We start from the raw sequence: 17,749 nt of genomic DNA on the forward strand, positions 1-17,749 counted from the left end.
TTGGGGGAAAAAATTAAAACAATGGTTACTCTTTAAAGGAACACTCTGGTCAAAAAATAAAATGTGCAAAAACTATTAAAAAAAACAAAACAAATTCTAACCATTCTACAGTAAAACATGTAGCGTTCTCAGATAATTGTTTTAATTCTGAAATTGATTTAAAAAAAGTTTGCGAAAAAAGACAATTTGTCCTCAAAACAATGAGCATTTGAACATTTCCATAGGTTGATATTAGTATTTCTTCTGTACACGTATATTAAAGATGGACGTCTGAATGACGTCATATACAGAATGGGAGGAATAGGGCTAAGCAACAGCACATGTGAAAAAGACTTGGGTATACTAATAGATCACAGACCGAATATGAGTCAACAGTGTGATGCAGCAGCAAAAAAGGCAAATGCAATTCTAGGATGTATTAACAGAAGCATACAGTCTAGATCACGTGAAGTTATTGCCCTCTACTCCTCTTTGGTCAGACCTCATCTGGAATATTGTGTCCAGTTTTGGGCACCACATTTTAAAAAAGACATCAACAAACTGGAGCAAGTTCAGAAAAGAGCGACCAGAATGGTGACTGGTCGGCAAACCATGTCTTATGAGGAAAGGTTGCAGGATTTGGGATTGTTTAGTTTGCAAAAGAGAAGACTGAGAGGAGACTTAATAGCTGTCTACAAATATCTAAAGGGCTGTCACATTGTAGAAGGATCAACTTTATTCTCATTTGCACAAGGAAAGACTAGAAGCAATGGGATGAAATTGAATGGGAGGAGACACAGATTAGATATTAGAAAAAAACTTTTTGACAGAGTGATCAATGAGTGGAACAGGCTGCCACGAGAAGTGGTGAGTTCTCCTTCAATGGAAGTCTTCAAACAGAGGCTGGACAGACATCGGACGGGGATGAGTTAGCGAATCCTGCTTTGAGCAGGGGGTTGGACCAGATGGTCCAGGAAGTCCCTTCCAACTCTACGATTCTATGATTCTATAAGGCCTTAGGCGGTATATTTGTGTTACTGACTCTGAAGGGGTCAGGACATCACTGCTCTGTTATTACGGTGCCAGCACGGGCTTCGGGTCTCTGTAACATCACTATTGAGGCAAAACCTTGAGCTTGAATCATTATTAACTAGGCCAAAGGCGACGTTTTTTGTTTTCTTCTCACGGAGGAATGGCTATGTACAGTAGATGAGTCTGCCGATTTTGGTAAAATTGGGCTGGTCCAAGGCCGGTTTCACACTTGTGGTTGTGTCCGCAGCGTTTCTGACGCATACATCCGCATGCGTCGTGTTTTCCTATCTTTTACGTTGTGGATGCAGGTACATGCGTTTGTATGCGTTCGACCGCGTTTGCTTACGTATGCGTCGTTTCGTGTTGTGCGACGGGGCTTTAAGGCTGGGATCACACATGCGAGAAACTCGGACGAGTCTCGCATCTTAATACCCGGCACTGCCACCGGCACTCGGGAGTGGAGCGTGCGGCTGCATAGAAATACATGGAGCCGCACGCTCCGCTCCCGAGTGCCGGGGTATTAAGAAGCGAGACTCGTCCGAGTTTCTCGCATGTGTGATCCCGGCCTAAGACAGACGTGAAAAGGGAAAACCTCTGCTCTGACACTCTGGTGGCATTTGTCTTTTCTCCTGTGAAAACTTAAAATGGTCATACCCAATCCAGTTGTGAATCCTGAATCTACGGCACAGGCTTTTCACTGCAAAATTCACACTTTACGTCCCTATACATCAAAAGTTTGAAATCCGCAGTGAAAATACGTGAAATTTCCACAACAGAATCCGCATGCTGCAAATTTTTGAACCAAAAATTCCCACTATGTGTGCTTGGTGTTTTCCAAACCCCCTTCCTAATGTGAATTATTGAAAGATACTGGATTTTCCCACTTTTTACCTACTTTTAATAAAAAGCAAAACTATTTACAGTATTTTTCGGACTATAAGATGCACCGGACCATAAGACGCTCCCCTAATTTTCAGAAGGAAAATGGGGGGAAAAAAATAATGTGTCAAATGGGGGTCCGTCTTACAGTCCGAATTCAGCTTACCAGGGAAGGGATCCGACACAGGTGGAGGAGTGGTCACAGGGGTCAATCGGTGTTCCAGGCTGGTGTGGTGGCCTCTAGGAAATCCCATCCCAAGCTGGTGCGATGGCGGCTCTGTGCTGGGGGCACTGTGCTGGGGAAGGGGGGCTGTGCTGGGGGCACTGTGCTGCGGTGCTCAGGTGCAGGGGCGCTGTGCTCAGGTGCAGGGGCGGAGTTTCTGCTGGCATTTCCTCAAAGACCGGAGGCCCCCGCATATCCGTTGCTGCCATGTTGCGGTGGCCTCTGGGAACATTGACACTGGGAAGATGGCCGCCGGTCTGGGGATGGCGCATGCTCAGGTTCAGATCTCGTCCCGAGATCTCGGGAGACGAGATTCAAATCTCGGCAACGAGATCTCGGGATGAGATCTGTACCAGAGCATGCGCTGTCCCCGGATCGGCGGCCATCTTCCCAGAGTCCATGTTCCCGGAGGCCACCACAACATGGCAGCAACGGATGTGCGGGGGATTTTGAGGAAATGATGGCGGAGCCCCCTCCACGGAGAACTGAGAGCCACTGCCCCTGCATCGGAGCACAGCCAGCCACCACCACACCACAGAGCCACGCCGCACCCGCCACAGGAGTGAGTATATTGCGACCATAAGACGCATCCCCCACTTTCCCCCAAAATTTTTTGGGGAAAAAAGTGCGTCTTATGGTCCGAAAAATATGGTACTTGGTTCCAACTTTGGGTCTTGGAGCACTTTAGCAGGGGCCCCCTTTCTCTCCAAAACAAACAACTTTCAGTGATGCCTTGGGGGGGGGGGGGGGGGGGGGTACTGGTGCTCCCAAGAGTGCAGCTGAGCAGGCAGTGCCTTAAAATTAGGATTGGTCTGGGGTTTTTTTTTTTTTTTTTGTTTTTTAACTTTTTTATTGATGTAATTTTTTTTTTTTTTATTTTGGTCTAGACTGAGAAAAGAGATAAAGACATTGAATCTGATGATGTTGAAAGCAATCTCCTCCTTCCTACTGGAGTGGCGTTGCGATGGGTCACCTTTTTGCTTAAAATCTACAGAGCTGAGGATATCCCACAGAGTAAGTCCTGTCACCTCTTACCAATGTGTACTCTACCTTCAATCATTTTGACCGGCAAATATTACCTTGGTGAAAGTAGCATGCACGTTACCGAAAAGACGGCCAACAGGGCTTCTGTAAGGCACCAAACGATAGGAGGTGTGGCCATGGTTAGTCCCATCATTAATTCATTAAGCCAGCTATCATTGGATGGAGACTGCATGCACATATACACCAAATTATTATTCCTGGGGGGTTTAATGGAGCAACCTGTCAATCAGTTTGAAGTCGACAGTCACGCCCTATCGACAGAGCACCCCGGAAGAAGAGCTGTTCTGATGGCAGGAGTGGTTGGTGTCTGCTCTGAGCCAGCACCGGGTAGAACACGTAGGCCTTAGTGGTCACCTCTGTTAGCCACTACCTGTCTGTCAGAACATCTCTTTGCGTTCAGCGATTTTTCAGATATATCGATTGTGGCTTCTTCGATCTTCATCTTCGGAGAGTTCTATTTGATGATCATCCTGGCTCTTCACTCTTCTTCTGAAAGCTGAACAAGTTCTAATATTTTAAACCTGATGATGTTTCTCACTCCTTCACACATCTTGCTCTTTATCTACCAAGCTTTGTCTCGGCTGTTTTATCTGTTACCTCAGAAGTTTCTTCTGGCTTTCCATATGTTCTGTTTTTTCCTCCTCTTCACTGGATCTTTTGATAGTTTGCTTAATTTTTCATGCTATTCTTTTCTTTCCATTCAGCCTTTTATCCATTTATTGGTTTCCACATCTTAGCGCTGAGAAGTCCTACTAAGTTGTGGGTTTATCTTCAAATGCCGTGCGTCTCTTGTTTGAGAGACGTACAGATGGTTTACCTTTGTTTTCTCTTGTTGAACACCTTGGTTTTGTACCGGAATCTGGTTATGTCGCCTATAGTTTCTGAGCTTGCAGTTATATCAACCATTTTGGTCAGCAATAATTAAATCACTGTCAGATTTCTCTTCTGTTATTTTTAATGAGCTCAACACTTTTTTTTTTTTTTTTTTTTTACAGAACCATTTCATTGTAGCAGTTCAATTGTATAATGTACAATGACTGCATAAATGATTTTTTTTTAATTAATAGATAGAAAATAGTCATCTTGAAGATTAAGTGAAATACTGTACCTTTTAACATCTCTCACCACTGGTGTTTCTGTCTTTAGTGGATGATGCGTTTGCACAGTCGGTTAAGGAACTCTTTGGAGGAGACTCTGATAAGAAAAATTTAGTTGATCCATTTGTGGAAGTAGCTTTTGCTGGGAAGAAGGTACAACTTTCTGTTCTATAGATTATAAAATCCTTCAGATTAAATACTATATATATATATATATATATATATATATATATATATATATATATATATATATATATATATATATATATATATATATTATTTATATTTTAACAATTTGTCTGTGCAGGTCTCTACGAGGACTATAGAAAAAAATGCTAATCCAGAATGGAACCAGGCTGTCAATCTTCAGATCAAGGTTAGCTTTATTGAACTGCAGGTACTGGGCAGGTGCATTGTATATAAATGTGATATATGTAACTATATTTGTTCTTGCAGTTTCCCTCAGTGTGTGAGAACATAAAACTCACTGTATACGACTGGTAAGTGATGGCTGACTGCATAGCGGTAGAAAAGTACCAGTAAGAGTTCTGTAAGGTCCTTCAGTTAAAATAACCCGTTCAATTTTCTCTTAGTGTAGTGTAATTGTTGATTATCATTAAAGGGAATCTGTAAGCATGATTTTGATATATAATCTAAGGAACGCATGAGGTTAGGGGTCAAATCGCTTAATTCATTGTGTCACATGTCAGGCTGTGTGCTGTTTACTTACACTGAAATTTTATCACTAGGACATTATCATTGCTGTGACTCGTCCGACTCCGCCTCCTCCTGTAATAAGCAGTTCACTGTCTATAGACTGTATACATAGTCTGGAGTGGGCGGGGGCAGCTTTTTTGGCTCCGCTGCATTGCTAAATCTAAAAACTCTGTGTCAGAACAAATGCACCCAGTAAACTAAGTGATGCATCATTGGATTCAGGGTCACGACATCATTCTGCTTTTGGATAAAATAGCAAAACCTGCTGACAGATGCCCATTAAATGGTTTGCCCCAAGAATATTATGTCCACAGGATAGATGATAAATGATTGCTGAGGGCTCGACCACTGGGGACTCCCACCAATCATAAAAACAGGGTTTCCTATGTGAGTATAGCAGTAATGAACATGTGTGACCACTGTCCTGTTTACTGGAGGGGTTGTTGCTCATGGTGTGTCCACACACCAAACTTTGGGCCCCCCGTTCTCAGAATCGGTAAGTCTCTCAGCATCCAGACTAGTAGTGATCATACATTTATCATTTCTCCTGTGGATAGGTGATAAATGTTGTTTATAGTACAACCCTTTTATTCATTTACTAATTTAATGTTTCTAAGCCTTGTGTGTTTTTTTTTTTTTTTTTTATTTAGTTATAAGAAATCTACTGACAGTATAATTGTTGTTTTAGATTTTTGTATTTCTTTTATTGTATTATGATTGTTTTTAGGCTGGTTTTACATATCGGAATTTCACAGACCGTAATTTCCAAATCGGCTGCAGTCTCCTGACCCTGGGCTCGGCAGCCTCGTAGGCATGCTAAGATTGGGCTCGGGCCAGTAGACCTGAGGTTGGTCTGGACATCACAATTCATACTCGGACGGCGAATATCAGACGTGTGTAAGCTGCCTTAGACTATGTTAACACGTTGCGTTTCTTTGCTGCGTTTTCTTTATGCAGCTTTTCAGCTGTGTTTTACAGTAACAGCAAAAGCTGAGATTTCAGAAATCTCATGCACGGACTTTTTTTTTCCCTGACTAATTTGGAAAACTTCTGCATGTCACTTATTTTAGCTTTTTTTTTTCACCCGTAGAAAGCAATGAGTAACAGCAAAAAAACAACAGGTAACTGATTTTGCTGTGTTTTTGGTGCAAAAACCTCAGATAGCTGCATTATGTTTTGTTTTTCATGCACAAGAGACAAATTAACCTGATAAAAATGGAGCAAAACCTGCTTTTGTACTCCTCATTATCACTGCCAAGAGCAGGTTTTGCCTGCATAAAAAAAGCAAAAATGCAACGTGTGAACATAGCCTTACAGTTTAGTATTGTTTTGGTTTTTTTTTTTTTGCTTTTTTTTTTTTTACCAGGCGTCCATTTAATCTGATCAAAAATAATCTGATTATAATTATCACAATTTTTCTCCTTCGTCTCATTGGGGGACACAGAGACTGTGGGGACACAGAGACTGTGGGTGTGTGCTTCTGCCGCCTGGAGGCCGACACTAAGTGTACAAAAAAAGAGTTAGCTCCTCCTCCGCCGCATACACCCTCGCCCCTAGGCCGGGCGTAACTCAGTTTTTGCTTAGTGTCTGATGGAGGCACACGCAGTCTGGAGTTCCAGACTAGATTTTTTTTTTTTTTTTTTTTCTTTTCCCTTCCTTCTTTTCTATGAAGATAAGATAGGGGCGACGGATCCTATAGAGAGGATCCGATCTCCCCAAATCACCAACGGGCGACCACGTGTGAGTAACCCTCCACGTGTCCTCTCCCGCACCGAGGGACACATCTGGGACTTTTTTCCAGACATCTATTTTTTAACGAAAGAGGGGCAACGCGTCCTGATTAGAGGACTCGGTTTCCCCACAAACTTCATCAGGCGCGTGTGAGCAGAACCAGTGGTCAGCCTCCACGTTGTTCCTCTCCTACAGCAGCAGTGTATGGAGGCCCCGTCCACCCCTTGGTTGTGAGTCCAGGGGGTTGAATCGGAGGCGCAGGTAAGAGCGCCCAGGAGCGGGGGTTCCGGTACAGGGGAAGAGGCCGCGAGTAGAACCGACAGAGCCAGACCCCCCCCCCCCACCCTGCACGGCGAATGGTCCTGCTCACCTATTTAATATATGGGTCTGCTCCGGGAGCGCACCGCAAATTGGCGCTGGTGAGTAGCGGTAGCCAGGGCGTTGCACCCGGGCTCCGCACGCCGCGTGTATCGGAGCGGGCCGCGGCCCCGCTGCAAGAGGAGCCGCGAGTATCGCGCGAGGCCGCGCGCCGACTTCCGGTGGTAGCCGGAAGTCCCGCCCGCTGACTTCCGGTGGTAGCCGGAAGTCCCGCCCGCTGACGCGGCGGTGGCGGCGGCGAATGCGGAGACGTGCGATATAGGGCAGGAGGTCAGAGAAACGGCGGGCGCACAGATCCCAGAGACTTCCGCCCTAACACCTCGCATCCACGCAGGGGTACTGCGGACAGGAGCCGGTGGGTGAGTGTAACTCCGTGTGGAGAACCACGCTGCTTGTCAAGGAAGAGGTTACCCTCCTCCTCCTTCTACTCTGCCTTCAGCCTGTGCAAGTATGTCTGCCAAAGGGAAAGCTCACTCTTTCCTTTACGCGGTTTGCGTGTCCTGTGGGGTCAGGCTGCCAAAGGCACAGGCGGGTAAATATTGTGAAGCCTGTGAGTCGGAGCGCGCCCAGGAGCCCCCCACTGTTTCTGAACCCAGGGGTCAGGACCCCCCGGAATGGGCGGTGTCCTTATCGCAGTCTATGCTGTCCCTTACAAGGGCAATTGAATCCCTTCAGGGCCCGGGCAGGAACAGGGAGGGGGGTCTGCCAGCGGAAGAGAGCTCGTCCTCGTCTCAGGACCCTCCAACCATTAGAGGTCGCTCCAGTACCAGGCAAGCTCATATCAAGAGGGTTCGTTCCCCGTCGGCCGGACCCTCCGGGGTTTCGGCGGCGGGTATTAGGGCATCCCGTTCCCCGTCACTAAGCTCTGGGAGCGATCAGGATGAAGGAGAGGAGGAAGAGGCCTGGAATCTAGAGAGTCTGGGGTTCCAGGATTCGGTGGACAGTCTCATTGAGGCAGTCAACCAGACTTTAGAGATCGAGGACGATTTGCCCACAGCCTCAGGTCACAAGGTCTCTTTTAAGAAATCCAGGCGACCACATAGAAGATTTGCCACGCATCCGGAGTTTGAGGAGCTAGTCCAGAAACATAGAGATCACCCGGATAAGCGTTTTGCAATGCAAAAAGCGCTGCAGGCAAAGTATCCGTTTCCTCCTGAGCTCCATAAGGCTTGGGTAGAGTCGCCAGTAGTGGATCCTCCGGTGTCACGTTTAGCATCAAGATCGCTATTGTCGATACCCAGTGTTTCCTCTATAAAGGACCCAACTGATCGCCTCATGGACGGGCTTGCCCGCTCGGTATATGAGGCAGCAGGGTCGGCTCTGGCCCCCTCCTTTGCGGCGACTTGGGTGGCTAAGGCCATGGTTTCGTGGGGGGACGCTCTGTATAAGGCCCTCCAGGACAGGGATCTCCCCGCGGAGGTCTTAGAGGTGGCAAATCAGATGTCAGGAGCAAGTGATTATCTTGTCAGCGCCTCACTGGACGCGGCCGAGTGTTCGGCGGTGGCGGCGGCGAATGCGATCGCCATTAGGCGTGCATTATGGCTGAGACTGTGGAAAGCGGATTCTATCTCTAAAAAATCCTTAACCTCATTGCCGTTTCAGGGCAATCGACTGTTCGGTGAGAAGCTGGATAGGCTTATCTCAGAAGCCACAGGGGGGAAGAGTAGTTTCCTTCCGCAGCAGAGAAGTCGCCCGGCATTCAGGCAAACGCAAAGGCGTTTTCGGCCCTTTCGTAGCCCCTGGGGGGGGACTTCGGCCAGGGCATACTCCTCCGCAAACGATGGCCAGAGTAGGGAAAGACAAGTCTCTTACAGGGCCAATCCGCTGGGTAGAGGCCGAGGCCATTTACCCAGAGCGAAGGGGGCCAAGCCCCAAAAACCTCCAGCTAAATGACTGGAGGCACTCCGTACCTACGGACGACAGAGTGGGCGGACGCCTACTAAGGTTCAGCCACGTTTGGGTCGCAGTAACACGCGACTCTTGGGTGGCAGAACTTGTATCGTCCGGGTACAAGATAGAGTTTGTCGGACGGCCACCTCAGCGATTCTTCCGTTCGCGACTTTCCATAACAGATTCGCAGGCGAAGAGTTTGTTACAGGCTGTAGCGTCGCTACAGCTCAAAGGGGTCATCGCCCCAGTGCCGCAGAGCGAAGAGTCGCAGGGGTTTTACTCCAATCTTTTTTCGGTCCCCAAAAAAGACGGGACTGTGAGGCCGGTTCTGGATCTAAAGATCCTAAACAGATTCATCAGGGTCAGGCGATTCCGGATGGAATCCCTCCGCTCGGTCATTGCAGCCATGGATCCAGGGGAATTCCTGGCCTCAATCGATGTGCAGGATGCATATCTGCATATTCCGATATTCCCCCCACACCAGAGGTTCCTGCGATTTGCGATCGGAGGACGTCACTTCCAATTCGTGGCTCTGCCCTTCGGTCTGGCCACTGCCCCCAGAGTCTTTACAAAGATAATGGCGGTGGTTATGGCCATCCTGCATGCACGGGGCATAGCGGTGTTACCTTACCTGGACGACCTTTTGGTAAAGGGGCCGTCGTTTCAGGAGTGCCAGGACAATGTCAGGATTACTCTGGATACCCTGGCCCGTCTGGGCTGGCTGATCAATTGGAGCAAGTCGTCCTTGGTTCCAGCCCAAAAAATTGTGTTCCTAGGCATGATTTTCGACACCTCCCGGGGGCTGGTGATCCTCCCTCAGGACAAGGCGCAAAAAATCAAGCAAGGGATACGGAACCTTCTACAGCCGGGCTCCAGGTCCATCCGGTATGGCATGAGTGTTTTGGGCAGAATGGTGGCGGCGATAGAAGCAATCCCGTTTGCCCAGTTCCATCTCCGTCCGCTTCAGCATGCGCTCTTGACAGCATGGGACCGGAGGCTGCTGTCTCTCAGTCATCGGTGCAAGTTGTCTCCGCTGGTACGGAGTTCTCTCCGGTGGTGGACTCGCGACTCGTCTCTGGTCCAGGGGAAACCCTTTCCCCCGGAACAATGGTTGGTGGTGACGACCGATGCAAGCCTGCAAGGTTGGGGAGCAGTTTTCCAGAGTCACATAGCCCAGGGGCGGTGGTCCGTTCAGGAGATAGTTCTCCCGATCAACATTCTGGAGATACGGGCAATACGATTGGCCCTACAACATTTTCAGTGTTTCCTGAGACACCAGCCGGTGCGCGTCCAGACGGACAATGCTACAGCAGTAGCATATGTCAACCATCAAGGGGGCACGCGCAGCCAGGCAGCCATGCGCGAGGTCGGACTGGTACTACGTTGGGCGGAGAAGAACCGCGTGGTAATTTCAGCGGTGCACATCCCAGGAGTCGAAAACTGGGCGGCAGATTTTCTCAGCCGACAGGGGGTCGCGGCAGGGGAATGGTCCCTGCACCCCGAGGTCTTTCAGCAGATCTGCCAACGGTGGGGGACACCAGACGTGGACCTTATGGCATCCAGAGAGAATGCCAAAGTACTAAGGTTCGTTGCTCGATCCCTCGATCCGCAGGCAATCGCAGCAGACGCGCTGGTGCTCCCGTGGAGCCAGTTTCGTCTCCCGTACTTGTTCCCCCCGCTGCCGCTGCTTCCAAGAGTTATCAGGAAAATAAGGAGAGAGAAGGTTCCAGCAATTCTGCTGGCCCCGGACTGGCCCCGGCGGGCCTGGTACGCAGATCTGGTCCAACTAGTGGTGGACGTACCCTGGCGTCTTCCAGATCGGCCGGACTTACTGTCCCAGGGGCCGATCTGCCATCCGAACTTAGGGGCCCTGTGTTTGACGGCGTGGCCATTGAATCTTGGCTGTTAACACAGGCAGGATTCAGACGCGATGTGGCGGCCACGATGGTGAGTGCCCGAAAGCCTTCCTCGGCGAGGGTGTATCATCGAACTTGGGAAGTTTTCTTCCGTTGGTGTAGGGATCGTGAAGTGGCTCCTCTGGTTTTTTCGATCCCCAACGTACTGGCTTTTCTACAGGCAGGGCTGGACGCAGGGTTGGCCCCGAGTTCCCTCAGAACGCAAATCTCGGCCCTGTCGGTACTTTTCCAACGAAAAGTCGCTTCCGTCTGGCAGGTTAGGACGTTTATGCAAGGGGTCGCACATTTAGTACCCCCCTATAAGGCGCCGACGGAATCATGGGACCTGAACTTGGTGCTCAGAGCCCTTCAGGAGGCCCCTTTCGAACCATTGCAAGAGGTATCCTTGCCTTACCTGTCCAGAAAGGTCGTTTTTCTAGTAGCCATAACGTCTATTAGGCGGGTTTCGGAATTGGCGGCCTTATCTTGTAAACCACCGTTCCTAACCTTTTATAAGGATAAGGTAGTTTTAAGGCCAGCTCCCCCCTTCTTGCCGAAGGTTGTGTCTGCATTTCATATCAACGAGGACATCGTCTTACCTTCATTTTGCCCGGCACCGGTGCACAGGGTAGAGAAGGCTTTGCACACCCTGGATCTGGTAAGAGCTCTTAGGAGGTATGTGACAAGGACGGCGCCATTCCGCCAGACAGATTCTCTATTCGTGGTTCCAGAGGGACGGCGGAAGGGGCTCGCTGCGTCCAGAGCGACTTTGGCCAGATGGGTTCGCCTGACGGTCCAAGAAGCTTATCAAATCAGTGGCACGCCGGTTCCGGCAGGGATCAAGGCTCACTCGGCACGGGCAGTGGGTGCCTCATGGGCACTACGACACCAGGCTTCAGCGGAGCAGGTATGCAAAGCAGCTACCTGGTCCAGTTTACATACGTTTGTCAAACATTATAACGTACATACCCAGGCATCCTCGGATGCAAGCCTGGGAAGAAAGATTCTCCAGGCAGCAGTTGCGCACCTCTAGTCAGGGGCGCAAATTAGCATGGATTGGGTGAGCTAAGATCCCGCCCAGAGGACTGCTTTAGGACGTCCCACAGTCTCTGTGTCCCCCAATGAGACGAAGGAGAAACATGGATTTTTGTGAGTACTCACCGTAAAATCCTTTTCTCCGAGACGCTCATTGGGGGACACAGCACCCACCCTATCAGCCAGTTGGCATTTACTTATTTTTCAGACATATAGTTTCTTGCCTGAGTTTAAGGCGCGTTCTCCTACTGCTTATGCACTAAACTGAGTTACGCCCGGCCTAGGGGCGAGGGTGTATGCGGCGGAGGAGGAGCTAACTCTTTTTTTGTACACTTAGTGTCGGCCTCCAGGCGGCAGAAGCACACACCCACAGTCTCTGTGTCCCCACAGTCTCTGTGTCCCCCAATGAGCGTCTCGGAGAAAAGGATTTTACGGTGAGTACTCACAAAAATCCATGTTTTTGTATTCTGTTTTTATCATTTTATTTATTTTTTTTTTCTGGAGAAGATCCATTTAATCCTTAATCTATTTCAATTTTTCACTTTTGAATACGCTATCTCAGGGACAGACTCACCAAGAACGATGCTGTTGGAACCACAAATCTGAGTTTGTCAAAAATTGCTTCATCCGGTGGAGATCTGGAAGGTGAGGCGGTGCTCCTGCAAATCAGATTGAGGGTTATTGCTGCTTTCTTGTATATATGTGGTTAATACGACACAACCATTGTGTGCTGTCCACATGGAACCAAACCAATAAGAGCAATATCAAAAACTACATGTTACTAGGAGCATTGGTGAGCGCGCATTTCTGGCCAGTGGCTCAACCATTCATGCTTTCCTGACCTGGCCATCTTCAGGAGCGCACCGCACCCTGGCAAGCAGGAAGCCAGAAGGCGAAGGAGCAGTGTGCTCCTGAAGACCCAACTTCAGACAAACCCTTTTATCTCTAGTGCTTGGCATAACGGTCACATCTATGGAGGACAGATCGTATAAGGGATTCCCAAAATACCTCTGTTATATCAATTGTAACCAATGTAATACTGTGGTCCATGTCAAGCAAATCAACATTGATTTGTAAGCAACAGTTTGCAGATGTTTCTGTTCTGCTCTTATGCTAACCGGAATGGTAAATGTGCTACGGACATGATTCATTATATTATATGTGTGCTCTCTGCTTAAAGGAAGTAACATTAGAAAGAGAGTTGCCGTCTTTTTTATTTTAAATGTACAATTTTTTTATTTTTTCAAATCGCTATGTTTTATCTATAGTTTCTGGGCTTGCAGTGACGTCAACCAAAAGTATTTGAGTTATTCCCTAGAGGTGAGGCCTACTGTCACTGCCACCTTGGTGGTACCCTGGATGGGCTTCCTAGTGCCTACTGTCACTGCCACCTTGGTGGTACCCTGGATGGGCTTCCTAGTGCCTACTCTCACTGCCACCTTGGTGGTACCCTGGATGGGCTTCCTAGTGCCTACTCTCACTGCCACCTTGGTGGTACCCTGGATGGGATTCCTAGTGCCTACTCTCACCTTGGTGGTACCCTGGATGGGCTTCCTAGTGCCTACTGTCACTGCCACCTTGGTGGTACCCTGGATGGGATTCCTAGTGCCTACTGTCACTGCCACCTTGGTGGTACCCTGGATGGGCTTCCTAGTGCCTACTGTCACTGCCACCTTGGTGGTACCCTGGATGGGATTCCTAGTGCCTACTGTCACTGCCACCTTGGTACTCCTTTAGATGAGCTTCCTAGTGCCTACTGTCACAGCATCTTGGTATTCCTCTGGATGGGTTTCCTAGTGCCTACTGTTACTGCCACCTTGCTACTCTGGATGGGCTTCCTAGTGTCTGTCATTGCCATCTTGGTACTCCTCTGGATGGCTCTCCTAGTGCCTATTGTTTCTGCCATGTTGGTACTTGGCCCCCGAAACACCGCCATAGGTTTAACCGTTATGCCAAGCTTATATATATGTGTACATGTGTTGTATATAAAAGATAAAAGCAAGCTCTTGCAGTTTTCGCACTGGCCTCTAGACCTGATATAAGACTTTAACTTTCGGTTCTTTATGCGGACATATTAATAGCAGTAAACTGACTTTGTTTTTATCGGAACATGCTCTAATCAGAGCAAAGGTCATTGTGTAGGAAGGAGGAGGAGGTGAGCTGTAACATCACCTATTGTCTACGATAGATCCTGTGTTATCTATTGTATATAGACCTGTATACTTTCATTGTAATTGTGATGATAATGAGACCAACGAATTGTCTCGGGCAGCGCGAGTCTAGCGTTAGACCCATTAGCCAGAGTGGAAATTGCAGAGCTTCCTTTTTTGATGGGCATCTGGTAATAAAATTGTCTGAAGGCATTCACCATTTTAAAGGGAACATGTCAGACGATTCATGCTTCCAAAACCACAGGTATCACGAATCGAAGTCTGGCTGCCCAAAGAGAAGGCATGGGGCCATAGGGTGAGGCGAGAGGAGTCCATTGCGGTCCTCGTTCGGACTCGCCCCCCCCCCCCCTCCAGATGATTGACAGGTCTCTCTTATGTGTGTACATAGGGTGTGAGCTGTTAAATCACCTGGAGCAGGGAGAATCCATCCGGGGACTGCATCAAATTCCTCTCATCTCTTTCCCATGCCCCCAGCAGGATTTTCAAACCATATTTTCTCTAAAACTTCAGCGTTTCATAGAAAAACTTACCTTGCTGAAATGGCACAGCCTGGCTCTCATTCATGCCGTCCATGGTTTTGGGTAGCACGAATTGAGTGTTAGGTTCTAGTTAACTAAACCTTCATATTTTGCAACTTTTGCCAAAATTATGCGCCAAATTATGGAGAGGAAGTTTTGTGCCAACATTGTCGCTTGGGCTGAAGTTTCTTCTACAAAGAGGAGGTTCTGTGGATATGGTATAAAGGCCTGATAGATGAGGGCGCCCCACCGCTGGGACCCTTGCACCTATCTCCAGAATGGTGGTCACTTGGCCACAGCATTCAGGCAGAGAGCGTAGATGGATGGTCACTCTTCGGTGCAGCGCTCTCCATTCACATTCATGAGAAAATAGATGGTGAGAACTGCGCACATGCGTGGCGACCTCTCCAGTCATCACTCGTCTAAATGCGGTAGCAACCTTACCAGGTGTTCTGGGAGCTGGGCAGGTGGCGATGGATGCTGGTCTCACCTCTAGGGCCAAACCTTTCTCAGACACTTATGACCAATCAATTGGATGATTACTTTTTTTTGTTGGTTATTTTAACAGCATTTTTTATCTCTTTGCTAGTTCATCTTAGCTGATTTATGAGCACAGACCTCATTAAAGTATAATGTGCTGGATAGGCAAAGGTTGCAAAATTTTTAATGAAATCCAATTAATTGCAAAACTCATTTTTAGTCTGAAATGTATGCATTTTAAGTAAAGAAACAAACAAAAAAAAACAAATATCACCAAAGGTCAACAACCCCTTTTTAAGCTTTGGTATCTGTCTCTTGGACTCTGTTTATATCTGCGTAGATGTGGCAATCCTGTTGCATGACCGATACTAAGGTCCCCCGATAAACCCCATTGAGTTTTTAATTTCCGGTCTTGATATCCCACATTTTGATGTGAAGTGCTGCGCTACTCTTCCCATCAAATATGACCGTCCCTGAGGAACTCCTGACCTAACCTCCTACGCAGATGTGAACACAGCCTTATTTATATTTTGTGGGAAGTAGTACTTGATTTTTTACTTTTTATGTTTGATCCACTTTCTTCTTGCTCCTGATGTGTTAATTTTATGTTTATTTTCTTTTGGAGATATTTTTGCGCAGATTACTCTGTATTGAATTGTTTCCAACATGTTCTATTTAACTGTTTTCTTTTTGTAATATAGACAGTGAGACTTCGGGAGTTGGGTCTACGGCATTGGAAGGTGTATATTGTGGTGTGATTTGATTCCGATTTGATTATGCAACCCTTTGCCCAAACTGACTCCATAATTTTTGGTCCTAATTGGGGAAAAAAAAATGTGCATGAATTTTTACGTTCTCTTAAGGAAAATACAGTTTTGGCACTGGAACCTGCTTGGATGTATAGAAGCATGATCTGTCTGTCTTTGCCATGTGGCTTCTCATATACCTGACTGGATCACACAGTACGCAGAATCCAACGTGTTATTGTAGCCACTGCAGGGTTTCCATTGTTGTCCTCTACTTTATCCTTTACTCTTCGTAGAGCACCTACACGTTTCCTAGCTTTTATTAACACGTGTATTCATATTGAACCTTTTCAATACCAAAAATTGAGATTGAAATGTTGTGCATTTTTTGACCCACCCAACTCCCATCTGTAATACCCCTGCACTACCTACATATTTTAAATGCAAATCTCCATTTCCAGACTCCTTGCAACCCAATTTCCCAGAAGTTCCATGTCTACATAGGATCCTCATATCAAAAGATCTGTCAATGGAGTTATACTTGTCAGATGGCCTTTTTATACCCATAGTGTTTCAGAGAATATCTGGAGAGGTTTTCCCATGCAAGATCGATCAATGGATTAAATCTGTGGCGCGTGCTTAGCTGTTTTTGTATCCCCTGTAGACAATAATGGAGACCATTCACTGCCACTTATCCAATTCACCCATCCACAAGGACCAGTTGTCCCTATTGTGGTTATTGAAGGGGGTCTCTGCAGTTGGCGTCGTATTATGTGTTTTATGGGAAAACCAGTTGTCATGGCTCTGTTGTTGGGTGTCCTGGGACCAGGGGCTCCTTCCCTGTCCCTCAAGCTAGGGGTGCCCTAGCTCGCCGGATTACTTATGATGGTCAAGACATCAGGGCCGCACAACTTGCCTGAGCTCCTAAATCCACCCTGTCTGTACCCTTCCCCCCCACCCAGGAAAGAAGGGAGTAGTAGTGCACCTTAGTACACCAACCAGACTAACAAGGTAATATGAACAGGGGTAAAGAAAAATACCCAACGTACAAATATAAACAGAGGTAAACACTGGGGAGTGGAGGATGGGGTTAATCCAAAGTAGGAGAAGATAGTGAATTATAACACATTCAAAACTAAGCAGCAGTCACAGATAAATCCACCAAACGCCTTCTCCAATAATAACTAACCACAACCTCCAGCCATGCAGCAAAAGCTACTCTGTCAATGAGTGCTAGCCAGGGCCTAGATTATATAGGAGATGGGAGCTCTCAACAGAGCAGATTACCCACTGCACTGCTAAAACAAATTTACACTGTTTTAATATGAAGGTGAAGGGCTTCTAATTAGAGCAGGAGTAGGAGAAATCAAACTATGCGGTCTTCTGGCTCCTCTGTCGCGGGAAACCCATGACACCAGGACTATATTGCAAAAGTAGTCTTCAACCTATTGCCCATTAACAGTTCACCCTCATTGCAAACTGTACACCCACAGCAAAATAATGTTATTATCATTACATCATGTATAGATTAGTCTGTAGCCAATTTTATTAGATTAGGCATGGCAGATTTGTTTGTATAATGGCCCATACATGTAAATGGGGTTGTGTGTTCAACATTTGTGTGGATTTCTGCAAGCACATGTATGGGACATTCACAGAAATGTATGCAACAAATCTGCCGTGTGTGAATATACACTGATGGTAGCCTATGTAACATACACATGTACGATTCTGCTTACAGATCCAGTTCAGTCAATGCTGCGGGGTTCGTGTCGGTGTGACCAGACCCTACTAATCAACAACCTTTAACAATCTAACTTTCATCTAACTTTTTCCCCCAAATGCATTGTAAATTATTTTATTTACAAAATCAAAATTCTTCCTTTTTACTCTTCGTATTGCCAAGGAAGGTTCTGATGTCTTACCACAGCGGT

At 47.2% G+C, this 17,749-nt stretch overlaps 1 protein-coding gene across 6 annotated transcripts in view; it reads left to right on the top strand.

The window, feature by feature from the left end:
• The window catches only part of MYOF (myoferlin), a 195,795-nt gene that overhangs the window by 62,047 nt on the left and 115,999 nt on the right, over positions 1 to 17,749 (top strand). For 4 of the 6 annotated variants that reach the window (XM_073555843.1, XM_073555844.1, XM_073555846.1 and 1 more), the window contains exons 12-17: positions 3,001 to 3,127; positions 4,304 to 4,407; positions 4,562 to 4,630; positions 4,711 to 4,754; positions 12,463 to 12,545; positions 15,771 to 15,809. In XM_073555843.1, the coding sequence (XP_073411944.1) occupies positions 3,001 to 3,127; positions 4,304 to 4,407; positions 4,562 to 4,630; positions 4,711 to 4,754; positions 12,463 to 12,545; positions 15,771 to 15,809 (466 nt within the window). The remainder of the gene's footprint in view (positions 1 to 3,000; positions 3,128 to 4,303; positions 4,408 to 4,561; positions 4,631 to 4,710; positions 4,755 to 12,462; positions 12,546 to 15,770; positions 15,810 to 17,749) is intronic. The other 2 variants (XM_073555845.1, XM_073555848.1) reach the window with 1 other exon arrangement.

The sequence above is a fragment of the Dendrobates tinctorius genome, unplaced genomic scaffold (genome assembly GCF_039654945.1).
Source record: "Dendrobates tinctorius isolate UK_male_01 unplaced genomic scaffold, ASM3965494v1 ptg000230l, whole genome shotgun sequence".
In the NCBI taxonomy this organism is placed as follows: Eukaryota; Metazoa; Chordata; class Amphibia; order Anura; family Dendrobatidae; genus Dendrobates; species Dendrobates tinctorius.